This window comes from Nesoenas mayeri (genome assembly GCF_963082525.1).
Source record: "Nesoenas mayeri genome assembly, contig: SCAFFOLD_134, whole genome shotgun sequence".
NCBI classification, from domain to species: Eukaryota; Metazoa; Chordata; class Aves; order Columbiformes; family Columbidae; genus Nesoenas; species Nesoenas mayeri.
In genome coordinates this window covers 1-26,321 of record NW_027659997.1, presented here as the reverse complement: position 1 = coordinate 26,321, position 26,321 = coordinate 1, and the positions used below count along the sequence as shown (strand labels likewise).

Sequence of the window (26,321 nt, the reverse complement as noted above, 5' to 3'; positions counted from 1 at the left end):
TAACCATAAGCCTAAACCTCACCATAGCCGTAACCTAAGCCTAACCCTAACGCTAAGTCTAACGCTAAACCAACTCTAATCCTAACCCTAACTGTAATCCTAACCCTAACCCTAACCCTAGCCGGAACTCTAGCCCTAACCTGACCATAACGCTGACCAGAACCCTAACATATGTTTAACCATAAGCCTAAACCTCACCATAGCCGTAACCTAAGCCTAACCCTAATGCTAAACCAACTCTAATCCTAACCTTAACTATACTCCCAACCCTAACCCTAACTCTAGCCCTAACCCTAACCCTAGCCCTAACCCTAACCCTGACCATGACCCTCACCGTAACGCTCACCAGAACCCTAACATATGTTTAACCATAAGCCTAAACCTCACCATAGCCGTAACCTAAGCCTAACCCTAACGCTAAGTCTAACGCTAAACCAACTCTAATCCTAACCCTAACTGTAATCCTAACCCTAGCCCTAACCCTAACCCTAGGCGGAACCCTAGCCCTAACCTGACCCTGACCCTGACCATAACGCTGACCAGAACCCTAACATATATTTAACCATAAGCCTAAACCTCACCATAGCCGTAACCTAAGCCTAACACTAACGCTAAGTCTAATGCTAAACCAACTCTAATCCTAACCCTAACTGTAATCCCAACCCTAAGCCTTACCCGAACCCTAAGCCTAACCCGAAACCTAACCCTGACCGTAACGCTGACCAGAACCCTAACATATGTTTAACCATAAGCCTAAACCTCACCATAGCCGTAACCTAAGCCTAACCCTAATGCTAAGTCTAATGCTAAACCAACTCTAATCCTAACCGGAACTGTAATCCTAACCCTACCCCTAAACGTACCCGTAACCCGAACCCTAACCTGACCATGACCGTAACCCTAACATATGTTTAAGCATAAGCCTAAACCTCACCATAGCCGTAACCTAAGCCTAAACCTAACGCTAAGTCTAACGCTAAACCAACTCTAATCCTAACCCTACCTGTAATCCTAACCCTAACCCTAACCCTAGCCGGAACCCTGATCATAACCCTATCCGTAACCCAAACGTAAGTTTAACCATAACCCTAAATCTCAACCTAACCCTAACCTAGGCCTAATCCTAATGCTAAGTCTATTCCTAAAACAACCCGAATCCTACCCCTACCCCTACCCCTAACTTATTTTTAACCATGAGCCTAATCCTCACCATAGCCGTAACCTAAGCCTAACCCTAACGCTAATTCCAACACTACAGCAACGCTATGGGAGGTATACCTGGGGGCCCCGGGGTGGGAGGTACACCTGGGGCCCCCGGTGGGGGGGGGGTTGGCCTGGGGGTCCTGGTGGGGGGGTAGACCTGGGGGTCCTAGGGGGGTTTAGGGGACCTCCACTTAGCTTTCAGATGGCCAAGGGACCGAATCCATCTTCAAGAGAGGAAAACGCCACGTGCGCGAACGGCCGTCTTCCTGCATCGCCGGGTTCACAGAATCACAGAATCAACTGGGTTGGAAAAGACCTCAGAGATCATCGAGTCCAACCCTTGGTCCAACTCTAGTCTGTTTACTAGATCATGGCACTAAGTGCCATGTCCAACCTCACTTTAAAAACCTCCAGGGACGGCGAGTCCACCACCTCCCTGGGCAGCCATTCCAATGCCTGATCACTCTCTCTGTAAAGAATTTCTTCCTAATATCCAGCCTAAATTTCCCCTGGCAGAGTTTAAGCCCATGCCCCCTTGTCCTATTGCTGACTGCCTGAGAGAAGAGACCAATCCCCACCTGGCTATAACTTCCCTTCAGATAGTTATAGAGAGTGATGAGGTCACCTCTGAGCCTCCTCTTCTCCAGACTAAACAACCCCAGCTCCCTCAGCCTCTCCCCATAGGTCTTGTGCTCAAGTCCCTTCACCAGTAGTGTTGCTCTTCTCTGGACCCACTCCAGCACTTCAATGTCTTTCCTGAGCTGAGGGGCCCAGAACTGAACACAGTACTCCAGATGTGGCCTCCCCAATGCAGAGTACAGGGGAAGGATCACTGCCCTTGTCCTGCTGACCACGCTATTTTTGATACAGGACAGGATTCCATTGGCCTTCTTGGCCACCTGGGCACACTGTTGGCTCATGTTGACCTTCCTGTCAATTAGTACCCCCAGGTCCCTTTCTGCCTGACTGCTCTCCAGCCACTCTGTTCCTTTTCAGCGTCTACGGGAACACGGGAAAACACACGCTCGCTAAGCCGTCCCGGCACACGGCGTCGTGGGGTAAACGCCGACCCCTTCCGCAACACCCACCTCCTGCTAAGTTCCACGGCGTTCCGTTCGGCGCGTCGTGCCGCGGGCGCGGTCACCAACCCCCATCGCTCGTGACACCTAAGACGGCGAGAAGCAAAAGAACTGCAGCGCCTGGAACGAGTCGCCGGCCCCACGGTCCTCGCCCCCAGCCCGGCTCACCGCAAATGCTCCTCCGAGTCCAAAGGGCCCATGAAGCACCTGCGAAGCGAGAAGGAAACGCTGAACCCAGTCACCGGGCAATATCGGGCTCCTCCACACCCTCCGCCGCCTCACCTTCTCGGCTGCCGGCCGGCCTGCGGCTTCGCCCCTCGCAGCTCGTCTGCGGCACCTGCAGAACCAGAGGCACGCGCTCGGACGCCGCCCGAAAGCGCAGCCTGCCCGCGCACGGTCCCATCTCGCCCTCCCTTACCTGGGCCACTCACCCACCTGGGCGCCCTTGCTTTTGCCTGCCACGCTGTTGACCACGAAGACGTTCTGCTACCGCCTGTAAAACGCAACCAAAGGACGCTCAGACCTGCACCGGCAACACGGGACCTGAAACCAGCTGCCGCTTCAGCCCAGCGCTCCGTGCTCACCTTGCCCGAGGAGCTGCGCTGCCGATACCCAGCTTTCCTCTTCACTTCGCACCTAGGAAACAGAGAAACGACCGAGCTCAGCGACAACCACACGGTTCTGGTGCCACGCACCAGAGGCGCAGCTCGCCTCCTCCGTTGCTCTTCCGTGCCAAGTCGTTCCTCTGCATCTGAAATCGAGTTATGCAGCAAGTCACCCAGCAGCTCATCAACAGCTTGCCCATCCCACAGGTCTGCTTTCTATTGCGCAATGACATGCCAAGCTCTCATGGAGCCTCTAAAACGCCTGCGCAGGGACCCTCCACTCCCCTGCCCACGGCTACTCCGGCCCAGGCGAGCGCACAACCTCTGCCTACGCAATTTAACGCGTCAGCAGATTAACCGGGGGCTCCCAGAGCTCCGTCTGCCCACCCCTGACTCCACGCGTCCGGGCAGAGCAGCTCCCAGCCAAACGCGCACCCGCGCAGACCGACGCTCCACACAACGTCAGAGACCGCACGACGGCCACGGCACCAAAAACGCCGCACAACGAAAACGACGCTCCGAGACTAGACAGGCATCCATCCAAATCAGCTACGGGAAGGCAGCAGTGAGGCGAGGAGCCTCTCCTACAACCCCAAGTGAAAAAGGAGCCCAACGTCACGGCTCCTGACCAGACGGCGGCACCGCCACAACCGAGCAGAGGCGGCGCAACCAGACGAGAAGCTGCTGCAACGCCTACGAACTTCTTCCCAGCATCTTGAAGTTCCAGTCCCTGAGACTGGATGCGTAGAGAGCACAGCTGCCGGCACAGCCCAGGACAACGCCACAAAACGCAACTGACCAGAAACGGCCGACATGCAAGAACCCTCCACGCTTTCGGCTGCTGATGCCAGAAAACCAGCGTCCAACTGCACATCTCCTTCTCCTTCACGCACCCTTCCACAGCCAGATCCACAGCCGTCTCCTGACGGTCATTGGCTGCACTAAACGCAGTGAACGAAAGCTAAAGGAAATGTATTAAAAACTCCCTGTGTTTTTTTTCGGTGGCATTTTTGGCGTTATTTTGGTTGCGGGACACGTTGGGGTATTTTTAATTAAGGAAACTGCTGTTTGTCGAAATAAATAACTTACGCTTTTTCTATGGATAAACAACTTTTAATCCAATTCCTTAAAAACGTGTTCATTAGAGCACAAGCAAAGCAGCACTGGGTCCGCAGGTGTCCGCGCGCGGTGTCCGCCCAACACGCACACCTTTAAACAATAAAAGCTGTGCTTAAATACAGTAAGGTGTTACATATTCATAATGACCCCAGGAACGCCTGTACATATCCATAACCTACCCCAATTCTCATTAAAATGAGTCTCAGAGAACCATTTCCATAGACGCTCCCCTGTTGGCCTGCGCAGTGCTACTTGATGAATTTGAGGAGGGGTCTTTGGGGGTCTTTGGATGAAGCTCCTTCAGCTTCATCACAGTGAACTTTGTACCTTTGGCTCATTATGTTGAATTGACTGGGACCCGAGCGGCCAAGTCAATTGAAACCAGACTGGCGCCCCCTTTTGCTGTAAATCTTCGTTATCTTGTCTCCTCAAGTTTACAGCTGGTGCACTAAAACTTCTTATCTTGGCATTCAATGGGGTTCTGTTCTTCTCAACATAAAGCTCTAAACTAAGCATTTATTGTGTGGCTAAGCCTTAAAGAGTTAGTTCATTAGCAGGCACCCATTATATGTTTAGTTAACTGTCGCGGTTGAGACGGACAAACGACATAGACAAGATGAAAGAAATAGATGCCATTTATTGCTACAAGTGCATTTTTATACAATTCTACCAGTTCATGTGTCTTTTCACTGTTGGTTACAAGTTACAGCACTAACTAATAAATCCTGCAACAATCCGTCTCTAAAATACCGTAGATCAACAAAGACAGTCGTAAGTCACAGAGACTCCTTGTTTTCTCTCTGACTCTCACAACAGTAATAAGTAAGTCCCGGAGGATGGAAAACACCAGGATCGGCTGGGAACGACAACAAAGGTAGGTCAAAGAAGGTAAATGGGGGCTCTCGGGGCAATGGAATGCTTACCTGTTGATAGGGACAGATTCACATCTTGCAAGAGGGGCAACAAGAAACAGGTGATCAAGAAACTGACCAACTGTATATAACATCCCATTCATGTGAATACTTCATACAAAAGTTGGAGATCACGAGGATCTTGTCCTCTTGGCCCTTTTTGGTCCCTTCTGTTTATGGCGACATTAGGAGAGGACCTTGCTAGTCGTCCCTGCGAACTGAGGCCTAGTGAGAGACTGAATCCAGCTCCGGTTGGCTGCATAGTCCAGTCCAGGGCTTCGGGTGCCTGCCCTGCAGTTGCTGAGACATTCAAGATTGGTTTTGTATATTTTGTATGATTTTCTCTATACTTATTAGCAGCATTAGTAAAACATAGAGGAGTGCGGGACGAGAGCAGGGCGGGGACGGGAAGAGCGGGGCGGCGGGGACGGGAAGAGCGGGGCGGCGGGGACGGGAAGAGCGGGGCGGCGGGGACGGGAAGAGCGGGGCGGCGGGGACGGGAAGAGCGGGGCGGCGGGGACGGGAAGAGCGGGGCGGCGGGGACGGGAAGAGCGGGGCGGCGGGGACGGGAAGAGCGGGGCGGCGGGGACGGGAAGAGCGGGGCGGCGGGGACGGGAAGAGCGGGGCGGCGGGGACGGGAAGAGCGGGGCGGCGGGGACGGGAAGAGCGGGGCGGCGGGGACGGGAAGAGCGGGGCGGCGGGGACGGGAAGAGCGGGGCGGCGGGGACGGGAAGAGCGGGGCGGCGGGGACGGGAAGAGCGGGGCGGCGGGGACGGGAAGAGCGGGGCGGCGGGGACGGGAAGAGCGGGGCGGCGGGGACGGGAAGAGCGGGGCGGCGGGGACGGGAAGAGCGGGGCGGCGGGGACGGGAAGAGCGGGGCGGCGGGGACGGGAAGAGCGCGGCGGCGGGGACGGGAAGAGCGCGGCGGCGGGGACGGGAAGAGCGCGGCGGCGGGGACGGGAAGAGCGCGGCGGCGGGGACGGGAAGAGCGCGGCGGCGGGGACGGGAAGAGCGCGGCGGCGGGGACGGGAAGAGCGCGGCGGCGGGGACGGGAAGAGCGCGGCGGCGGGGACGGGAAGAGCGCGGCGGCGGGGACGGGAAGAGCGCGGCGGCGGGGACGGGAGCCGGGCGGGGGCGGGGGGCACGGGGCGCCGGCGGGGGCACGGGGCGCCGGCGGGGGCGGGAGTGGCACGGAGCGGGCAGGAGGGGCATGGCGGCGGGGGCAGGAGGGGCAGTGGGGACGCAGGGAGCAGGGCGGCTGAGTCGCGCGGGGACGGGAGGAGGGCAGGTCTACCCCCAACCCCGGGGGCATCCAGGTCTACTTCCCATGGGGGGCCCCAGGTGTACCTCCCACCCCGGGCCCCCAGGTCTCTCAGCACTCTCATGGAGTCTAAAACACTGGGGAAGGGACAGTCCGCTCCCCTGCCCACGGCTACTCCATCCCAGATGACTGCACAACCTCTGCCTACGCAGGTTAACATGTCCACAGATTAACCATGCACCCCTACAGCTCCGTCCACCCACCCCTGACTCCACGCCTCCGGGCAGGGCAGCTCCAGCCAAATGTGCACGTGCACAGACAGACGCGCCTCAGAACATCATAGAGAACAGATCAACAGCACCAAAAACGCTCTATAACAAGAACGACTCCAAACCAGAGACTGCATCGACCAAAAGAACCTGCAGGGAGGCAGCAGTGAGGCGAGGAGCCTCTCCTGCAAGCCCAGAAAACAGTAAGAGCCAAACATCACAGGCCCATATGAGACGGCGGCGCTGGCGCAACCACACACACACGGAGACGGCGGCGCTGGCGCAACCACACACACACGGAGACGGCGGCGCTGGCGCAACCACACACACACGGAGACGGCGGCGCTGGCGCAACCACACACACACGGAGACGGCGGCGCTGGCGCAACCACACACACACGGAGACGGCGGCGCTGGCGCACACACACGAGGCTGCTGCAAGACTAAGAACTTCTTCCCAGCATCTTGAAGTGCCAGTCCCTGAGACTGGATGGGTAGAGAGCAGAGCTGCTGATGATGCAGCCCAGAACGACACCATAAATCACAACTGACCGGAAACATCCGAAATGCAAACACCATCCACACTTTCGGCTGCTGATACAAGAAAACCAGCACCCAATTGGCGCTACGCCAATCGGCACCGGCGTTCCAGATCCCGGGACGGCACCCGAGATGCCTTTCGTGGTCCTTAAGCACAACGAGACCCCAGCATCGTCTGACAGGCGCAAGGCAGGCTTCCCGAACTACACCACAACGCAGACACAGGCTGGAGCTGCCCTGCCCGGCACACGCTGGCGTCGCACTGTAAGGTTCTCGGGGCCCTTTACCCGCCCAAAGGGGACTGTTCCTGGATGGCGCTTTCCTTTACCAGAACTTTACCCCCGTCCCTGCGATTCCAGCCCCTTGCCAGCCCCCGTGCCTCCACTTAGCTTTCAGAGGGCCAAGGGACCGAATCCATCTTCAACAGAGGAAAACGCCACATGCGCTAACGGGGATCTTCCTGCATCGCTGGGTTCCTCTTCAATGTCTACAGGAACACCTAGGAAACAGAGAAACGACCGAGCTCAGCGAGAGCCACACGGCACAGCTTCCCTCTGGCGCCACGCACCGACCCACCTGCTTATGGCGCACAGCTCGTCTCCTCCGTCACTCTTCCGTGCTAAGTTGTCCCTCTGCATCTGAAATCAAGTTATTCAACAACTCACCCAGGAGCTCATCAACAGCTTGACCATCCCACAGCTCTGCTTTCTATTCAGGAATCCCACCAGAATGTCTAAGCCCCAAAAACACTGGGGAAGGGACAGTCCGCTCCCCTGCCCACGGCTACTCCATCCCAGATGACTGCACAACCTCTGCCTACGCAGGTTAACATGTCCACAGATTAACCGTGCACCCCTAGAGCTCCGTCCACCCGCCCCTGACTCCACACCTCCGGGTAGAGCAGCTCCAGCCAAATGTGCACGTGCACAGACAGACGCTCCACAGAACGTTATAGACGACACCATGGCAACATCACCAAAAACGCTCTATAACTAGAATGACTGCAAACCAGAGACTGCATCGACCAAAAGAACCTGCGGGGAGGCAGCGGTGAGGCGGGGAGCCTCTACTGCAACCCCAGAATAAAATAAGAGCCGAACATCACGGCCCCTTATGAGACGGCGGCGCCGGCGCACACACACACACACACAGAGACGGCGGCGCCGGCGCACACACACACACACACACACGGAGACGGCGGCGCTGGCGCACACACACACACACACACACGGAGACGGCGGCGCTGGCGCACACGCACACACACACACACACAGAGACGGCGGCGCTGGCGCACACACACACACACAGAGACGGCGGCGCTGGCGCACACACACACACACAGAGACGGCGGCGCTGGCGCACACACACACACACACACAGAGACAGCGGCGCTGGCGCACACACACACACACAGAGACAGCGGCGCTGGCGCACACACACACACACAGAGACAGCGGCGCTGGCGCACACACACACACACACACAGAGACAGCGGCGCTGGCGCACACACACACACACACACAGAGACGGCGGCGCTGGCGCACACACACACACACACACACAGAGACGGCGGCGCTGGCGCACACACACACACACACACACAGAGACGGCGGCGCTGGCGCACACACACACACACACACACACAGAGACGGCGGCGCTGGCGCACACACACACACACAGAGACGGCGGCGCTGGCGCACACACACACACACAGAGACGGCGGCGCTGGCGCACACACACACACACAGAGACGGCGGCGCTGGCGCACACACACACACACACACACACACAGAGACGGCGCAAACGCACAGAGAAGCTGCTGCAAGACTTAAAACCTTCAAGATGCTGGGAAGAAGTGCCAGTCCCTTAGACTGGATGGGTAGAGAGCAGAGCAGCTGTTCCAGCCCAGAATGACACCATAAATCACAACTGACCGGAAACATCCAAAATGCAAACACCACCCACACTGATGATACAAGAATCCAGAACCCAATTGGCACCAGCGTTCCAGAACCCGGGATGGCACCCAAGATACACGTTGTGCTCCTTGAGCACAACGAGACCCCAGCATCGTCTGACAGGCGCAAGGCAGGCTGCCCGAGCTACACCACAACGCAGACACAGGCTGGAGCTGCCCTGCCCGGCGCACGCTGGCATCGCTCTGTAAAGTTCCATGACCCCGTTTATCTGCCCAAAGGGGACTGCTCCTGGACTGCCCTTTTCTGTCTGAGAACTTTAAACCCTCCCTGCAGTTCCCAGCCCCTTCCCAGCCCTCCTGCCTCCACTTAACTTTCAGAGGGCCAAGGGATCAAATCCATCTTCAACAGAGGAAAACGCGACATGGGCTAACGGGGATCTTCCTGCAGTTGTCACTTTCTCCATCATCACCTACAATAAGGAAAGCAAGGACATGTGTACAATTAGGCACCCGAATAATATTTATCGGTAGTAGCCTACGAGTCATTGCTCGTCTTGGCTGAGCTCCGGGAGGTACGTTTGAATGATCTACCGGGGGCCGCTGCATGATGCAAAGGTCCTGGAAACAAAACACTCTTCTAGGAGAGGAGATTATATTAATAGCTATTAATACAGCAATAAAAACCAAAAAACAACACTCCATCTTCATCGTGGTCAGGAATTACTGGAAAATGCGAAGCACCTGGAACTGAATCAGCCAGTGAAACACAATGACAAACAACCTTTCTACTACAGCTGCTACTGAACCTTTGCTGAGCCCAAAGCTCTTACCTCAAACAGACACCTCCACTTCTGCTAAGACGTCTGCCCACGTAGCTGAAACAGCCCAAAAGCTGCCGACTGCTGAAGGAGCAGCAAAGAACCAGCACCCAAGCTGTCCTGGAGCTGAATGAGCTCCCTACCCGGGGACTGGGGCTCAAATACCCTGAGCCCCACCCACCCCTTCCCACAATCCCCTGGAAAGGGGAGGGATCAATCACCCCAGGCCCCGCCCACCACCCTGATCAAATCACCTGGAATCTCACTTGAAGTGACAGCACCTGCACTCCTGTTGGGCTCTGTCAGACACTGTTGGATTAATAAATTAGGATTAATTTATCATTAATCCTAATGATAAGTCTAACCCTAAAACAACCTGAATTCTACCCCTAACCCTAACCTGACCCTGACCATAATGCTGACCAGAACACTAACATATGTTTAACCATAAGCCTAAACCTCACCATAGCCATGACCTAAGCCTAACCCTAACGCTAGATCTAATGCTAAACCAACTCTAATCCTAACTCTAACTGTAATCCTAACCCTAACCCTAACCCAACCCAGACCCTGACCATAACCCTAACCATAACCCAAACGTAAGTTTAACCATAACCCTAAACCTCAACCTAACCCTAACCTAGGCCTAATCCTAAGTCTAACCCTAAAACAACTCGAATCCTACCCCTAACCCTAACCCTAAACATAACCCTAAACATAACCCTAACCCTAACCCTAACACGAACCCTAGCCTGACCCTGACCTGACCCTGACCGTAACGCTCACCAGAACCCTAACATATGTTTAACCATAAGCCTAAACCTCATCATAGCCGTAACCTAAGCCTAACCCTAACGCTAAGTCTAACGCTAAACCAACTCTAATCCTAACCCTAACTGTAATCCTAGCCCTAACCATAACCCTAACCAAACCCGGACCCTGACCATAACCCTGACCCTAACCCAAACGTAAGTTTAAGCATAACACTAAACCTCAACCTAACACTAACCTAGGCCTAATCCTAATGCTAAGTCTAACCCTAAAACAACTCGAATCCTACCCCTAACCCTAACCCTAACCTTAAACGTAACCCTAACCCGAACCCTAACCCTGACCCTGACCATAACGCTGACCAGAGCCCTAACATATGTTTAACCATAAGCCTAAACCTCACCATAGCCGTAACCTAAGCCTAACCCTAACGCTAAGTCTAACGCTAAACCAACTCTAATCCTAACCCTAACTGTAATCCTAACCCTAACCATAACCCTAACCAAACCCGGACCCTGACCATAACCCTGACCCTAACCCAAACGTAAGTTTAAGCATAACACTAAACCTCAACCTAACACTAACCTAGGCCTAATCCTAATGCTAAGTCTAACCCTAAAACAACTCGAATCCTACCCCTAACCCTAACCCTAACCTTAAACGTAACCCTAACCCGAACCCTAACCCTGACCCTGACCATAACGCTGACCAGAGCCCTAACATATGTTTAACCATAAGCCTAAACCTCACCATAGCCGTAACCTAAGCCTAACCCTAACGCTAAGTCTAACGCTAAACCAACTCTAATCCTAACCCTAACTGTCATCCTAACCCTAACCCTAACCCTAACCAAACCCGGACCCTGACCATAACCCTGACCCTAACCCAAACGTAAGTTTAATCATAACCCTAAACCTCAACCTAACCCTAACCAAGGCCTAATCTTAATGCTAAGTCTAACCCTAAAACAACCCGAATCCTAACCCTAACGCTAACCATAAACCTAACCCTAACCCTAACCCTAACCCTAACCCTAACCCGAACTCTGTTGCATGTGTCGGGCTCTTTTTGGGCTGTTGAGCTCTGTCAGGCCCTGTCAGGTCCATCACGCTCTGTCAGGACTTGTCGGGCTCTGTCGGGCATTGTTGTTTTCTGTTGGGCTCTGTCGGCTCTTTCAGGGCCTGTCGGGCCTCATCAAGCCCTTTCGGTACTTGTCGGGCTCTGTCGGGCTTTGTCGAGCCTTGGTGGGCCCTGTCAGATCTCGGGTAACTCTGCCGAGCTCTGCTGGGCTGTGTTGGGCCTTGTCTGGCTCTATCAGGCTCTGTCAGGCCTTGTCATGCACTGTCAGGCTCTGTTGGGCACTATCGGGCACTATCGGGCACTGTCGGGCACTGTCGGGCACTATCGGGCACTGTCGGGCACTATCGGGCACTGTCGGGCACTGTCGGGCACTATCGGGCACTGTCGGGCACTATCGGGCACTGTCAGGCACTATCGGGCACTGTTGGGCACTGTCGGGCACTATCAGGCACTATTGGGCACTGTCGGGCACTGTCGGGCTCTGTCGGGCACTGTCAGGCACTATTGGGCACTGTCGGGCTCTGTTGGGCACTGTCGGGCACTGTCGGGCACTGTTGGGCTCTGTTGGGCACTGTCGGGCACTGTCGGGCACTATCGGGCACTGTCGGGCACTATTGGGCACTGTCGGGCACTATCGGGCACTGTCGGGCACTGTCATGCTCTGCCGGGCTCTGTCATGCTCTATCGGGCTCTATCAGTCTCTATCAGTCTCTGTCATGCGCTGTCATGCTCTATCGTGCTGTCCCGCGCTGGCCGCCGCTCCGCCCCGCCCCCCCCGGAAGCGGCTGCTGCCCGGCCCGTCCCGACCCGCAGGGGCCGCGGGGAGCGGACGGCGCGCGCTGCCGGAGCCGCCCCGGAGCACGGACCGCCCCCGCGGGGTCCCGGCATGCCCCGCTCCCGCGTGGGCGGGGCTTCCGCCCGGGGCCCGGCCTGCTTCCGGTCGGCGCCGCCGCTGCCAGAACGTGAGCAGGGCCGGGCGCTCGGCGCGGGGCTCGGGCGGCCCCGCGGTCCCAGCGCCAGCGTTCCCAGCGCCCCCCGGTCCCAGGGCCAGCGTTCCCGGCGCCCCCCGGTCCCCGCGCTCCCCGGTCCCAGCGCCAGCGTTCCAAGCGCCCCCCGGTCCCAGCGCCCCCCGGTCCCCGCGCTCCCCGGTCCCAGCGCCAGCGTTCCCAGCGCCCCCCGGTCCCAGCGCCCCCCGGTCCCCGCGCTCCCCGGTCCCAGCGCCAGCGTTCCCAGCGCCCCCCGGTCCCCGCGCTCCCCGGTCCCAGCGCCCCGCGGTCCCAGCGCCCCCCGGTCCCAGCGCCCCGCGTTCCCAGCGCCCCCCGGTCCCAGCGCCCCGCGGTCCCAGCGCCCCCCGGTCCCGGCGCCCCGCGTTCCCAGCGCCCCCCGGTCCCAGCGCCCCGCGTTCCCAGCGCCCCCCGGTCCCGGCGCCCCGCGTTCCCAGCGCCCCCCGGTCCCCGCGCCCCCCGGTCCCGGCACCCCGCGTTCCCAGCGCCCCGCGTTCCCAGCGCCCCCCGGTCCCGCAGCCGCCATGAGCCTGCAGTGGACGGCGGTCGCCACGTTCCTGTACGCGGAGGTTTTCCTGGTGCTGCTGCTCTGCGTGCCCTTCGTGTCGGCGGCCAGGTGAGCGCGGCGCGGCCGCGGGCCCCGGCGCTGCCCCGGCGCTGCCCCGGCGCTGCCCCGGCGCTGCCCCGGCGCTGCCCCGGCGCTGCCCCGGCGCTGCCCCGGCGCCCCCAACCTCCGTCCCCGCAGGTGGCAGCGGATCTTCCGCTCGCGGCTGGTGGGCCTGGCCGTGTCGTACGGGAACACCGCGTTCATCGTGCTCATCGCCGTGCTGGTGCTGCTGCTGCTCGGTGCGTGCGGCGGGGGGGCCGTTCAGCCGTGCGTCCCGCCGCCCCCGCCGCCGGTTTAACCCCCGTTTCAATTGTGTTCCCACAGTTTAACCCCCCCCCCCCCGACACGCTGGCATAGGTCCAGCTTAACCCCTGGTTTAACCGCACCCCCCCAGTTTAACTGCCCCCCCCCCCCAGCCACGTTCCAAGGGACACCCCGGTATGGGCCCAGCTTAACCCCTGGTTTAACCGCACCCCCCCAGCCGCGTTCCAAGGGACACCCCGGCACAGCCCCAGTTTAACCCCTGGTTTAACCATGTCCCCCCAGTTTAACTGTCCCCCCCAGTCACGTTCCATGAGACACCCCAGCACAGCCCTAGTTTAACCCCTGGTTTAACCTTGTCCCCCCAGTTTAACTGTCCCCACCAGCCGCATTCCATGAGACGCCAGTATGGGTCCCATTTAACCCCTGGTTTAACCGCACCCCCCCCAGCCGCGTTCCAAGGGACACCCCGGCACAGCCCCAGTTTAACCCCTGGTTTAACCGCAACCCCCCGACGCGTTCCAAGGGCCACCCCGGCACAGCCCCGGTTTAACCCCTGGTTTAACCATGTCCCCCCCGGTTTAACCGCCCTCCGTTGAACCGTGTCCCCCAGACGCGTTCCGCGAGACGCAGCGCTACGGCTCCGCGGAGCGCTCGGCGCTGCAGACCCCCGGCACCATCGAGCACTTCCACATGAAGCTGTTCCGTGCCCAGCGCAACCTCTACGTGGCCGGGTTCTCGCTGCTGCTGTCCTTGTGAGCCGGGGGGGCCGGGGGGGCCCTGGGAGCGCCCCCGTTGCGCTGACCCCCCTGTCGCGCTGACCCCCCCGTCCCGCAGCCTCCTGCGCCGGCTGGTGACGCTGATCTCGCAGCAGGCCGTGCTGGGCGCCGCCAGCGAGGCCTTTCGCAAGCAGGCCGAGGGCGCCAGCCGCGCCGCCAAGCGCTACATGGAGGACAACGACGCGCTCAGGAAGGTACCGCGGGGGGACGCGGCGCCGGGGGGCGGGGGGCGGTTGGGGACGCTGATGTGTGTGTGTGTCCCCATGTCCCCCGCAGCAGCTGCAGGACGGGGGGGGTGACAACGCAGCGCCGTCCCCCGAGGAGAACGAGTCGCTCAAGGCGAAAGTGGAGAAGCTGAAGGAGGAGCTGGCGGCCAGCAAGCGCAGTACGGGGGGTGGGGAGGCGGGGGGTGTGGGGCGGTTTTGGGGTGTCCGTGAACCCCCCGTGTCCCCCTGCAGCTCTGGAGAAGGCGGAGAACGAGGTGCAGGCCATGCGGCGCCAGGCGGAGGGGCTGACGCGCGAGTACGACCGGCTGCTGGAGCAGCACGCGCGCCTGCAGGTGAGCGCGGAGCGCCCCCGGACTCCAAAAACCTGCCCGGACACCCCCCGACCCCAACGGTGCGCACGCCTGCGAGTGCAGGACGGGACCCCCGAACAGCCCCAAGCAGCCTGGCTGCAGGTACAGGGGGGTCTGACCCCCCTAAACCCCCCCCAACCCCCCCCCCCCCCCCCCCCAGGCAGCGCACGAAGGCCCCCGGGACAAGAAAGAGGAGTGAGGGACCACGCCCTGTCCCCCCCCCGCCCCCGGACAAGGCACACCCTGCGGACCAGGCCCCGCCCCCCGGACAAGCCACGCCCAGTTGACCAGGCCACACCCCCCGGACAAGCCACGCCCAGCGGACCAGGCCACACCCCTGCACCCCCAGCCTCGGAGCAGGGGGCAGGATTCGGTACAGGGTGGTTTTGGGGACCCCCCCCAGCCACCCCCCATGCCCCGAAGTTGGGGGACCCCCCAGCTCTGGGGGTGGGGGGTGCTGAGCCCCTTTTCTGGGGGGCTGAGACTCCCTGTTCCTCCATCTTCTGTTTCAATAAACGCAGCCCCCCCCCAAGACAGCTGAGGCTCCGCCCCATTTATTGGCACCGTGTTGAGGGGGGGGGTGTAGCACTATGGGGAGGTTTGTCTGTCTGTCAGTCCGTCCGTGGGTCTGTGTGTGGGGTCATCCCGCTATGGAGCGGAGCCCCCCCGCTCCCCCATCTCTGTCCATGCCACAGAGCCCCACGCGCTATGGGGCGGGGTGCAGAGCCCCCCCACGCGCTATGGGGCGGGGTGCAGAGCCCCCCCACGCGCTATGGGGCGGGGTGCAGAGCCCCCCCACGCGCTATGGGGCGGGGTGCAGAGCCCGGGCTTGGTTCCGCAGCGCCTCGAATTCCCTCTGCACGAAATCTGTGAGAGCCTTCCGCATCTCCACCTGGGGGACAGCGAGCGGGGGCTGGAGCCGTGGGGCGGGGGGACGGGACCCCCGGAGCCGTGGGGCGCAGCCACTGTCCCCCAAGTACTCACCGGGGACGAGCCCTCGGCGCGGAGCCGCTCCAGGAGGGGCCGGACGCTGAACGGGCGCCCCACAACCACCGTGATGCGCTGGGGACGGTGTCAGTGCTCTACGGCCTGCCCCACAGCCCTCCACCCTGCCCCACAGCGCTCCACCCTGCCCCACAGCCTGCCCCACGGCCCCCGTAGCCCCACAGCCACCATGATGTGCTGGGGATGGTGTCAGTGCCCCCCAGCCTGCCCCACAGCCCCCACAGCCCCACAGCGTGGCTCATGGCCCCCACCCCTGCTCCACAGCCGCCCCAGCACCCCAAAGCCCCCAGGACTCACCTGCCCCACTCGGGGCACGTAGGGGCGGGTGTTTGGCAGCACGTCGCTCATGCCTGTGGGGGGAGCAGGGACCTACATGGGGGGCCCTGCCCCATGGCGGGACGCTGCCCCACACCCCCCGCACCCATCCCCACTCACCCCCGTGCCACAGCGGCAGGACAATGGGGTCCAGGCGACACTCAGCCAGGAGCCGCCCGATGCCTGCAGAGGGGGCACAAAGTGAGGGTCTGGGGAGCCGGGCAGACCCTTGGGGGCGGGATTTGGGGGACACGGGGGGCACTCGGGACTCACCCCACTTGAAGCGCACGAACTCCTGCCCCATGTTCACTTTGCCTGTTGGGACACGGGGCTGTGGCGGGGGGGGGCACAGGAGCCCCCTAGTGCTCCCAGTCACTCCTGAGCAGCCCCCCATCCCAGTCCCTCCCAGTCCCCGTAGACCCCACAAGCCCCATTCCCAGCCCCCGTAGACCCTACAAGCCCCGTTCCCAGTCCCCCCCACTCCCCATACACCCCACCAGCCCCCAGTGTCCCCCGCAGTGTCCCCAGTTCCCCCCGTACCCTCGGGAAAGACGTGCACCCACTCCCCCTGGTTGAGCCGCTCCAGCACGAAGTCCATCCCGCGCTGGTACACGCCGTCCCCTGCACACACCAGCTCCGCTCCAGCCCGGCCTGGGGACCCCCAGACAAGCTAGGCCAGACCCCCCAGCCCCCCCAGTCCCCCCAGCCCCCCAGACCCCTCAGTCCCCCCAGCCCCCCCAGCGCCCCAGCCCCACCGCGGCAGACGGGGACGCAGCGCCCGAGGCTGAAGAACCGTGAGTGCAGCTCCCGCGTGAAGCAGATGTCGGCGGCCGTGGGGGTCCTGGGGGGCCGGGGAGGGTCAGCGGGGGGAGGGGGGGGCGGCGGCTCCCCCGGGCCCCCCCGCCCAACCCCCCCTCACCAGCGCATCTTGTGGGGGCTCCAGATGTGCCGCAGCTTCAGAGAACCTGGGGGGGGCGAGAAAGAGTTGAGGGGGCTACAGGAGCACCCAGAGGCGACCCCCCGGGACCCCCAGACCCTCCAGCACCCCAGACACCCCCAAATCGCGCCCAGCGCCCCGGGCCCCCCGGCGCCCCGTACCCCAGAGGTGCGGGTCGTCCATGCAGGACTGGTGGTTGGCCAGGGTGAGCAGGGGCGTGCGCGGCGCCCGCCGCTCCACCAGCTCGTGCAGGACCTCCGCGTTGTGCACGCGCAGCCGGTTCAGCCACCCTGGGGGCGGGGGGGGGGGTCAGCGAAGGGGGGAGAGACCCCCGCCCCCCCCCCCCCCCCGGTCACTCACGGGTCCACAGGCAGCTGTAGGTGCCAACCAGGCCCGTGACCAGCCCGCTCGCCAGGACCCAGCGCAGCGGCGGCCCCGCGGGGAACGGCCACCTCACGGCCAGCGGCATCGCGCCATGGCGGGCCCGGCGCAGCTGCGGGGGCGCGGGGACGCGGGGTCACCGGGAGCAGCTGCAGGGTCACCGGGAGCAGCCGCGGGGACGCGGGGGTCACCGGGAGCAGCTGCGGGGGCGCGGGGACGCGGGGGTCACCGCAGCCCCCGGCCCAACAGCGGCGCTACCGTAAACCGCGCGTCGCAAAGGTCACGCCGCCGTCAAGCGAGACGCCCTCCTACTTTCCCCCCCCGCCCACTCGATGTCGCAAACGCGGCGGGCGGGAGGACCGAGAGCAGGCGAGCGCCGCCCAGCAGAGCGACCGGGAACGAAGGAAGACTAGGAAGCCGCCTGCACCATAGATAAGCGCGCACGCCCCGCCCCCTTCGCGAACGTCGCCAATCGCCGGCCGGCGGGGCCCCGCCCACCGCCGCTCGCCGTCGCCAGGGCGACACCCGGCGCCATCTTGTCCGGGGGCGGCGGCGCCGCCATCGCGGAGGGGCCGGTCCCGCCCGGTCCCGCCCGGCCCCGCCCGGCCCGCGGGGCGCGGAGGTGGAGCGGGGCGGGCAGGCAGCGCCCCCGGCCCCGCCCGGCCCGGCTGACAGCGGCCGCGCTTCCCCGGCCTCCCCGCGCTCCCCCGCAGGCCCCCCCGGCGCGGCCGCCGCCGCCATGGCCGCCGTGTGGCAGCAGGTGCTCGCCGTGGACGCCCGGTGAGCCGGGGGGACACCCAGGCCCGGGTCTCGTTCGGGGGGAGGCGACCGCGGCCCATCGGGGGGACACCGGCGCGTTCGAGCGGGGGCGGGGGACGCCGCGATCCCCAGGGACCTTTGGGGGGGGTCACCACGAACCCAATTCCCTCTGGGGGGGAAACACCCCGATCCCTGGGTCTGTTTGCGGGGGGGGGGGGGGGCGACCGTGGCCCCGCCCCGCAGCACACAGGTGCGTGTGCCCCCCCCCGCAGTGTCCCCATCTCCTCCCTCCCCGAGACCCCCGTGACCCCCCCGTGTCCCCCCTGTGTCCCCCCCGAGACCCCCGTGTCCCCCCCCGTGTCCCCCCCCGTGACGCCCCCATGTCCCCCCCGTGTCCCCCCCGTTACCCCCCCCGTGACCCCTCCGTGTCCCCCTCCCCGTGTCCCCCCCGTGTCCCCCCCGTGTCCCCCCCGTGACCCCCTCGTGTCCTCCTAGTGACCCCCCCGTGTCCCCCCCCGTGTCCCCCCCCGTGTCCCCCCGTGCCCCCCCGTGCCCCCGGTGACCGCCCCTGTGCGCAGGTACGCCGCGTACCGCACGCCGCGCTGGCCGCAGTTCCGCACGCAGTACGTGCGGCGGCGCAGCCAGCTGCTGCGGGAGCAGGCGCAGGCGGCGCCGGCCACGGGGGACACGCGGCGCTGGTACCTGCGGGTGCGCGGGCGGCTGCTGGCCCAGCGCTACGGGGCCCTGTCGGAGCAGAGCAGCGGGCGAGCGCACAGCAGCAGCGCCCTGCGCGCCAGCCGCACCACGCTGGACCGCATGGAGGTGCGGGACACCTGCGGGGGGCTGAGCTGCTGGGAGGCTGAGCTGCTAGGGGGCTGAGTCCTGCTGGGGGGCTGAGCTGCTGGGGGCTGAGCTGCTGGGGGGCTGAGTCCTGCTGGGGGGCTGAGTCCTGCTGGGGGGTCTGGGTCCTGCTGGGGGGTCTGGGTCCTGCTGGGGGGCAGAGCTGCTGGGGGACAGAGCTGCTGGGGGGTCTGAGTCCTGCTGGGGGGCTGAGTCCTGCTGGGGGGCAGAGCTGCTGGGGGGTCTCAGTCCTGCTGGGGGGCTGAGTCCTGCTTGGGGGCTGCACATCCCTCGTGTGGGGGAGACAGACCCACGGGGGGAGCGTGAGCCCTTCCCGGGGGGGTGCACAGCCACAGCAACCTTTCTGGGGGTGCAGCACGTGTCTGGGGGGCTGTGGGGTCTCAGCCCCTGTTTTGGGGTGTTGGGGGTCCTGGCCGCTCCCCCCACAGCCGTGTTCCCCGCCCAGGACTTCGAGGAGGACCCGCGGGGGGCCCGTGGACACCGGCGCTCCCTGAGCCGCGGCTCCCACGCTGGGGGGGGCCGCGGGGGCCCTGATGAGCGGTGAGCACTGGGGGGGCTCCGGGGGGCTCAGGGCGCTGGGGTCGCCATGCTGACCCCCTGCCCCGCAGCCCACCCGGGGTGGTGCCCACGCCGCTGGCCGAGGCCAGTCGGGCCATGGCCGGGGACACGACGCTGAGCGAGAACTACGCGTTCACCGGCGTGTTCCACGTCTTCGACCAGCACATGGACAACGCCGGTACGGGGGTCCCGGGGGGGTTTGGGGGGGGCCGGGGGGGCCGGTGTCCCCCGCTGACCCCCCCCGGCAGTCCCCAAGGTGCAGTTTGCGCACGACGAGCGGCACTTGCTGGCGTGCTGCTCGCTGGACGGCACCATCTCGGTGTGCCGGCTGGCGCCGGGGCCGCCGGCCGTGCTGCAGGTGCTGCGCGGGCACGCGGGCGGCGTCGCCGACTTCGCCTGGTCGCTGTCCAACGACGTGCTGGTGTCGGCGTCGCTGGACGGGACCCTGCGGCTCTGGGCGCCGGCCGACGGGCGCTGCATCCGCCGCGTCTGCGACCCCGACGGCGCCGCGCTGCTGTGCTGCGCCTTCCAGCCGCTCAACAACAACCTCACCGTGGTCAGTGCCGGGACCCCGCGGAGCTGCCCGCAGCCCCCGCGACACCCCTGATTGCCCCCGGGACCCCTGAATCCTTCTGCGACCTTCTGATGGCCCCAGAAATCCCTGCGACCCCACTGCTTGTAGGACACCCCTGAATCCCTCAGAATCGCCCTGGGACTGATTGCCCCCAGAGTCCTCCTGAATCCCCCCGGGACCGCCTGGTTGCCTCTAGGCCCCCTGAATGTCCCCTGTGCCCCCCGTGCCGTGTCCCAGCTGCGCCCCGTCCCCAGGTGGGCAGCGCCCGGCACATGGTGCGCGTGGTGAACATCTCCACGGGGAAGGCGGCGCGCGGCGGGGCCGGGCGGCTCCCCGGCCGGGTGCTGGCGCTTTGCTTCGACGCCCCCGGCCGCGTGCTCTGGGCCGGCGATGACTGCGGCTCCGTGTCCTCGTTCCTCTGCGACCCCGGCACCGGTACGGGGGGCTCTGGCGGGGGGACTCTGGGGGGCTGCGTGCCGCTAAGCCCCCGTTTCCCCCCAGGCCGGCTGACCAAGGCCTCGCGGGTGCTGGTCCAGGCTGGTGGCTCCATCACGTCCCTGTCGGCCCGCGCCTGGGCCAGCCGGGAGGCGCCCGACCCCTCGCTGCTGGTGAACGCCTGTCCCGACCGCCTGCTGCTCTTCAGGTGCGGGGAGTGGGCGCTCGGGGGGCCCAGGGGCTCGGGGGGCCAGGGCTGACGGCGTCCCTGTCCCCAGGGTGGTGGAGGAGGAGGGCTCAGGGGCGCCGGGACTGCGGCTGCGGCGCAGCTTCCCCACGCGGCACCGCGAGCAGCCGGTGCGGAGCTGCTTCTGTCCCCTCATGTCCTTCCGGCAGGGAGCCTGCGTGGGTATGTGGGGACACTGGGGACATGGGGGGCACAGGGAGCCTGCGTGGGGACCTGGGGACGTGGGGGCACAGGGAGCCTGCATGGGGACGTGGGGACACTGGGGACATGGGGGGCACAGGGAGCCTGCGTGGGGACACTGGGGACATGGGGGGCACAGAGAGCCTGTGTGGGTACGTGGGGACGCTGGGGGCGTGGGGGCACAGGGAGCCTGCGTGGGTACGTGGGGACGCTGGGGGCGTGGGGGCACAGGGAGCCTGCGTGGGTACGTGGGGACGCGGGGGGCACAGGGAGCCTGCGTGGGGACGTGGGGGCACAGGGAGCCTGCGTGGGGACGTGGGGACACTGGGGACGTGGGGGCACAGGGAGCCTGCGTGGGGACGCTGGGGACGTGGGGGCACAGGGAGTCTGCATGGGGACATGGGGACACTGGGGACGTGGGGGCACAGGGAGCCTGTGTGGGTACGTGGGGACACTGGGGACATGGGGGCACAGGGAGCCTGCGTGGGGACATGGGGACATGGGGGGGCACAGAGGGACACAGAGCGCCTATGCAGGGACATTAAGGACATGGGGAGCATGCAGTGCCTGCATGGGTATACAGGGGACATCAGGGGGCACAGGGAGCCTGCGTGGGGACACGAGGGACACGGGGGACACGAGGGACACGGGGGACACAGGACACGTGTGTGGGTCCCTGCGGGAGCTGGGGGACACCAGGGGTTTGGTGGGTGCACGGGGGGTCGATCCCGTCCCTGTCCCTGTCCCTGCAGTGACCGGCAGCGAGGACGCCTGCGTGCACTTCTTCGACGTGGGGCGCGCGGCGCGGGCCACGGTGAACACGCTGCAGGGCCACGGCGGCGCCGTGCTGGCCGTGGCCTTCAACTGCGACGAGAGCCTGCTGGCCTCCAGCGACGCCGCCGGCACCGTCATCGTGTGGCGCCGCCAGCACACGTGACCCCCCCGCGGCCCCTTCCCCACGCACACACCGGCTGCGGTAACAAGCGTGTTTGTGGCTCAGAACAGGTACTTGCGGCAGGCGGCCGCCCCGCACTTGCACTCGATGCGGCCGCGGGCACGGGGGGAGCCCCCCAGGGCCCCCCCCGCCAGCCCAAAGTTGGAGTCCATGCGGGTGCTCTCGGCGTCCACCGGGTCCACTGGGGACAGAAACAGGGGTGAGGGGGGGGGAATGGTACAGCCTGACCCTCCCATAAACTGTAGCAGTGGTACAGTCTGAATTCTTCAATAAACCATAGTAGTGGTACAGCCTGGTCGTTCTTTACCACACAACAGTGGTACAGCCTGACCCCCTCCAAAACCACAGCAGTGGTACAGCCTGAACCCCCCCAGAAACCACAGCAAGGGTAGCCTGAACCCCCCCAACCCAGTAAATCACAGCAGCGGTACAGCCCAGTCCCCCCAACACAGATCAGCGGTACAGCCCAGTCCCCCCAACACAGATCAGCGGCACAGCCCAGTCCCCCCAACACAGATCAGCGGTACAGCCCAGTCCCCCCAACACAGATCAGCGGTACAGCCTGATCCCCCCAACACAGATCAGCGGCACAGCCCAGTCCCCCCAACACAGATCAGCGGCACAGCCCAGTCCCCCCAACACAGATCAGTGGCACAGCCCAGTCCCCCCAACACAGATCAGTGGCACAGCCCAGTCCCCCCAACACAGATCAGCGGTACAGCCCAATCCCCCCAACACAGATCAGTGGCACAGCCCAGTCCCCCCAACACAGATCAGTGGCACAGCCCGATCCCCCCAACACAGATCAGTGGCACAGCCCAGTCCCCCCAACACAGATCAGTGGCACAGCCCGATCCCCCCAACACAGATCAGTGGCACAGCCCAGTCCCCCCAACACAGATCAGTGGCACAGCCCAGTCCCCCCAACACAGATCAGCGGCACAGCCCAGTCCCCCCAACACAGATCAGCGGTACAGCCCAGTCCCCCCAACACAGATCAGCGGCACAGCCCGATCCCCCCAACACAGATCAGTGGCACAGCCCAGTCCCCCCAACACAGATCAGCGGCACAGCCCGATCCCCCCAACACAGATCAGCGGCACAGCCCGATCCCCCCAACACAGATCAGCGGCACAGCCCGATCCGCGCTGTCCGGCGGGGCGCGCGTACCGTGCATGTTGTAGTCGAAGGTGAGCTCCTCCCCGGCGCGGATGGGCCGCGTGGCGAACAGCGCGATGCGCGGCAGCCGCTGGTCCAGGTTCTCGATGAACACGTTGTAAACCTGCAGGTTGGGGTCGCACTGCGGCCCGGGCGGGGCTCAGGGGCGGGGCCGGGGAAAGCCACGCCCCTTGGGTGGGAGCGGGAGCTCACACATTGGGCGGTGCTGCAGCAAGCTCCGCCCCCTCCCACCGTGGGTAGAGGGCATGTTCCCCAGCGCTGCTGGAAGCCCCTCCCCTTTGGCGAGGCCCCTCCCACTTGTACCCAAGAAAGGGGCTGTTCCCTCCAGTGGGTGGAGCTCCCACAAGCCCCTCCCCCTCCCTATCCCCCAACGTGGGCGGAGCCACCGCAGGCCCCGCCCCCGGCCGGGCTGCTCACGCTGTGGTTGACGAAGTGCGAGATGTTGCCGTAGTGCGCGGCGTCCACGGTGTACACGTCCTCCACGTAGTCCAGGTCGAACAAGTACGTGGCCCCTTGCCGGTCGTACACCTGCCCGCGCCGCTCCGCCTCCTCCGACGTGATGATCTGCCGGGCAGGGCGGGGTCACGCCTGCCCCGCCCCGCCCCGCCCGTGCCCCACCCTGCCCCGCCCGCGCCCCACCTTGCCCCGCCCGCGCCCCACCCTGCCTGCGCCCCACCCTGCCCCACCTGTGCCCCACCCCGCCCGCGGCCCCGCCCGCGGCCCCGCCCGTGCCCCACCCTGCCCGTGGCCCCACCCTGCCCGTGGCCCCACCCTGGCCGTGCCCCACCCCGCCCGTGCCCCACCCTGGCCGTGCCCCACCCCGCCCGTGCCCCACCCCGCCCGTGCCCCACCCTGCCCATGCCCCACCCCGCCCGTGCCTCACCCTGCCCCGCGCGTGCCCCACCCTGCCCGTGGCCCCACCCTGCCCGTGCCCCACCCTGTCCCGCCCGCGCCCCACCCTGCCCGCGGCCCCGCCCGCGCCCCGCCCGCGGCGCTCACCTCCCCCACGTACTCCATGACGAAGCTGTTCTTGCGGATGCGCTGCAGCGTGCGCACGCCCCAGCCGCGGCCGTCGCCGGTGCGGAAGATGCAGAGGTCGTAGCAGATGCCGCGCTGCACCACGCGGTTGGGGCAGTCGGCGCCGCAGCGGCAGCGCGAGTTGCACTCGTAGATGGGCAGCCCGGCGCGGATCCGCACCTGCCCCGCCGCGTTGTACGCGAACCTGTTGCAGGAGGCGCCGGGGCAGCAGCCGCCCACCGCCTCGGCCAGGCAGTCGCGGCACTCGCAGCCCACGGCCACGGGCGTCAGCGACACGCCGGCGCCCACCTTGTACTCGTTGATGTAGACGAAGTCGCGGGGCGGCCCGTGCAGGTCCACCTCGTTCTCCACCACGATGCGGCCGCGGTGCCCGCGGGTGCTGTTGAGCAGCCGCTCCCAGCGCCGCAGCGCCCGCCGCTGCTCGGCCTTCTGCACCAGGAAGGCGGCGGCACGGGGGGGCAGCCCCCTGGGGCCGGGCCGCGCCGGCCCCCCCGGCGCCCGCGCCAGGTCCTGGTGCAGCTGCCGCAGGAGCCCCCGGCACCGCAGGTTCCGCCGCGGCTCCCAGGTGCTGGCGGCCCGGGGGTACCCGCGCCACTTCACCAGGTAGAAGTCCTCGTCCTGGGGGGGGAAACGGGGCCGGGGGGCGTCAGGGGGGACCGGGACCTGCCAGGGGCCTTCGGGCTGACGGGGACCCCGGTGTCTGGGGGAGCCGGGGACAGAGGGTCCGGGCAGGGCTGTCCGGGCTCCGGGGGGAGTCGGGGGGCACAGGGGACGTTCAGGCGGCCGCCCCGTGTCTGGGTTCGGGGGTGGCTCCCGGGGGTGTCCCCGCGCCTCCCGCGGACACTCAGGGTGACCGGGACCCCGGTGTCCCGGGGCCGCGAAGGGACTCGCGGGTCCGGAGACCCCCGGGGGGTGTCGGGGGAGCCCGGGGACCGCCCGGGGCACGTTCAGGGGACACCGGGGGCCCTGTTGGGGTCGCGGTTCGGGGGGAGGGGCGCGGGCGGCCCCCCCGCACTCACCCGCACGCGCTTGTAGTCGCACAGGAACTCCACCTCGAAGTCGCCGAGGTTGCGGCGCGTGACGCCGAGCGCGCGGCAGCGCAGGCGCTCCAGCCGGCAGAGCTGCTGCAGCCGCCACCAGGACGAGAGGCAGCACACGGAGCAGCCTGCGGGCGGGGCCGTCACCGGGCGCGGGGGCACGCGCGGGACCCCCCGGGACCCCCCGCGCGGGCCGCCCCCCCCCGACCCGCCTCGCGCCGCCACCGCCAACGGCCGCCCCGCGCGCGCCCCCTCAGAGAAAAAGGGCGGGAAGCGCCGCGCGGCGCCCCGCAGCCGTTGAACCGCCGCCCCGCGCGCCCGGCCGCGCGCACCTTTTAAATTTTCCGCCATTTTCGGCCGCTGCCTCCTTTTTTTTTTTTTTTTTTTCCTTTTTCCTTTTCCCCTTTTTTTTTTTTTCGCCACTTCCGCCCCCGCCCGGTTCCCATTGGCGGCGGAGGCGCCTCATTTGCATACCGTGCACCCCCCCCCCACGCACCGCCCTCAGGGGATTGTGGGATATATTCCCCTACAGCAAAGGATCATGGGATATATTTCCCCCACGTGATAGCCCCAGTGAATTATGGGATCTATCCCCCAATACACAAAGGATCATGGGATATATTCCCCCACACGTGGTAGCCCCAGCGAATTATGGGATTTATCCCCCAATACACAAAGGATCATGGGATATATTCCTCCCACGTGGTAGCCCCAGTGAATTATGGGATCTATCCCCCAATACACAAAGGATCATGGGATATATTCCCCCCCCACGTGGTAGCCCCAGTGAATTATGGGATCTATCCCGCAATACACAAAGGATCATGGGATATATTCCCCCTCACGTGGTAGCCCCAGAGAATTATGGGATCTATCCCCCAAAACACAAAGGATCATGGGATATATTCCCCCCCACGTGGTAGCCCCAGCGAATTATGGGATCTATCCCCCAATACACAAAGGATCATGGGATATATTCCCCCACACGTGGTAGCCCCAGCGAATTATGGGATTTATCCCCCAATACACAAAGGATCATGGGATATATTCCCCCCACG

At 64.4% G+C, this 26,321-nt stretch overlaps 4 protein-coding genes across 4 annotated transcripts; 2 read left to right on the top strand and 2 right to left on the bottom strand.

Annotated features, from left to right (window-relative positions):
- The first annotated feature begins 12,399 nt into the window (after positions 1 to 12,399).
- On the top strand, positions 12,400 to 15,346 carry LOC308052452 (B-cell receptor-associated protein 31-like). The gene is made up of 7 exons (XM_080364532.1): positions 12,400 to 13,194; positions 13,324 to 13,424; positions 14,060 to 14,201; positions 14,284 to 14,419; positions 14,502 to 14,610; positions 14,684 to 14,784; positions 14,963 to 15,346. Exons 1-7 carry the CDS (start codon positions 12,461 to 12,463, stop codon positions 14,999 to 15,001), a joined length of 1,362 nt encoding a protein of 453 aa, XP_080220658.1. The 5' UTR covers positions 12,400 to 12,460; the 3' UTR covers positions 15,002 to 15,346.
- An 8-nt stretch (positions 15,347 to 15,354) lies between these two features.
- Positions 15,355 to 17,828, bottom strand: TAFAZZIN (tafazzin, phospholipid-lysophospholipid transacylase). The gene is made up of 10 exons (XM_080364533.1): positions 17,420 to 17,828; positions 17,221 to 17,349; positions 17,042 to 17,087; positions 16,878 to 16,963; positions 16,663 to 16,743; positions 16,396 to 16,437; positions 16,243 to 16,305; positions 16,105 to 16,157; positions 15,787 to 15,864; positions 15,355 to 15,694 (listed from the first exon to the last, which is right to left on the bottom strand). The coding sequence occupies exons 1-10, from the start codon at positions 17,526 to 17,528 to the stop codon at positions 15,605 to 15,607; spliced, it is 777 nt and encodes a 258-aa protein (XP_080220659.1). The 5' UTR covers positions 17,529 to 17,828; the 3' UTR covers positions 15,355 to 15,604.
- A 103-nt stretch (positions 17,829 to 17,931) lies between these two features.
- On the top strand, positions 17,932 to 22,132 carry WDR13 (WD repeat domain 13). Its single transcript, XM_080364534.1, has 9 exons — positions 17,932 to 18,220; positions 18,778 to 19,021; positions 19,506 to 19,600; positions 19,669 to 19,796; positions 19,867 to 20,174; positions 20,447 to 20,627; positions 20,694 to 20,835; positions 20,906 to 21,036; positions 21,807 to 22,132. Exons 1-9 carry the CDS (start codon positions 18,180 to 18,182, stop codon positions 21,989 to 21,991), a joined length of 1,455 nt encoding a protein of 484 aa, XP_080220660.1. The 5' UTR covers positions 17,932 to 18,179; the 3' UTR covers positions 21,992 to 22,132.
- SUV39H1 (SUV39H1 histone lysine methyltransferase) lies at positions 22,051 to 25,794 on the bottom strand (the record flags this gene model as incomplete). Its single annotated transcript, XM_080364535.1, has 5 exons — positions 25,246 to 25,794; positions 24,188 to 24,844; positions 23,606 to 23,752; positions 23,180 to 23,309; positions 22,051 to 22,190 (listed from the first exon to the last, which is right to left on the bottom strand). The coding sequence occupies exons 1-5, from the start codon at positions 25,612 to 25,614 to the stop codon at positions 22,051 to 22,053; spliced, it is 1,443 nt and encodes a 480-aa protein (XP_080220661.1). The 5' UTR covers positions 25,615 to 25,794.
- Positions 25,795 to 26,321: the final 527 nt, after the last annotated feature.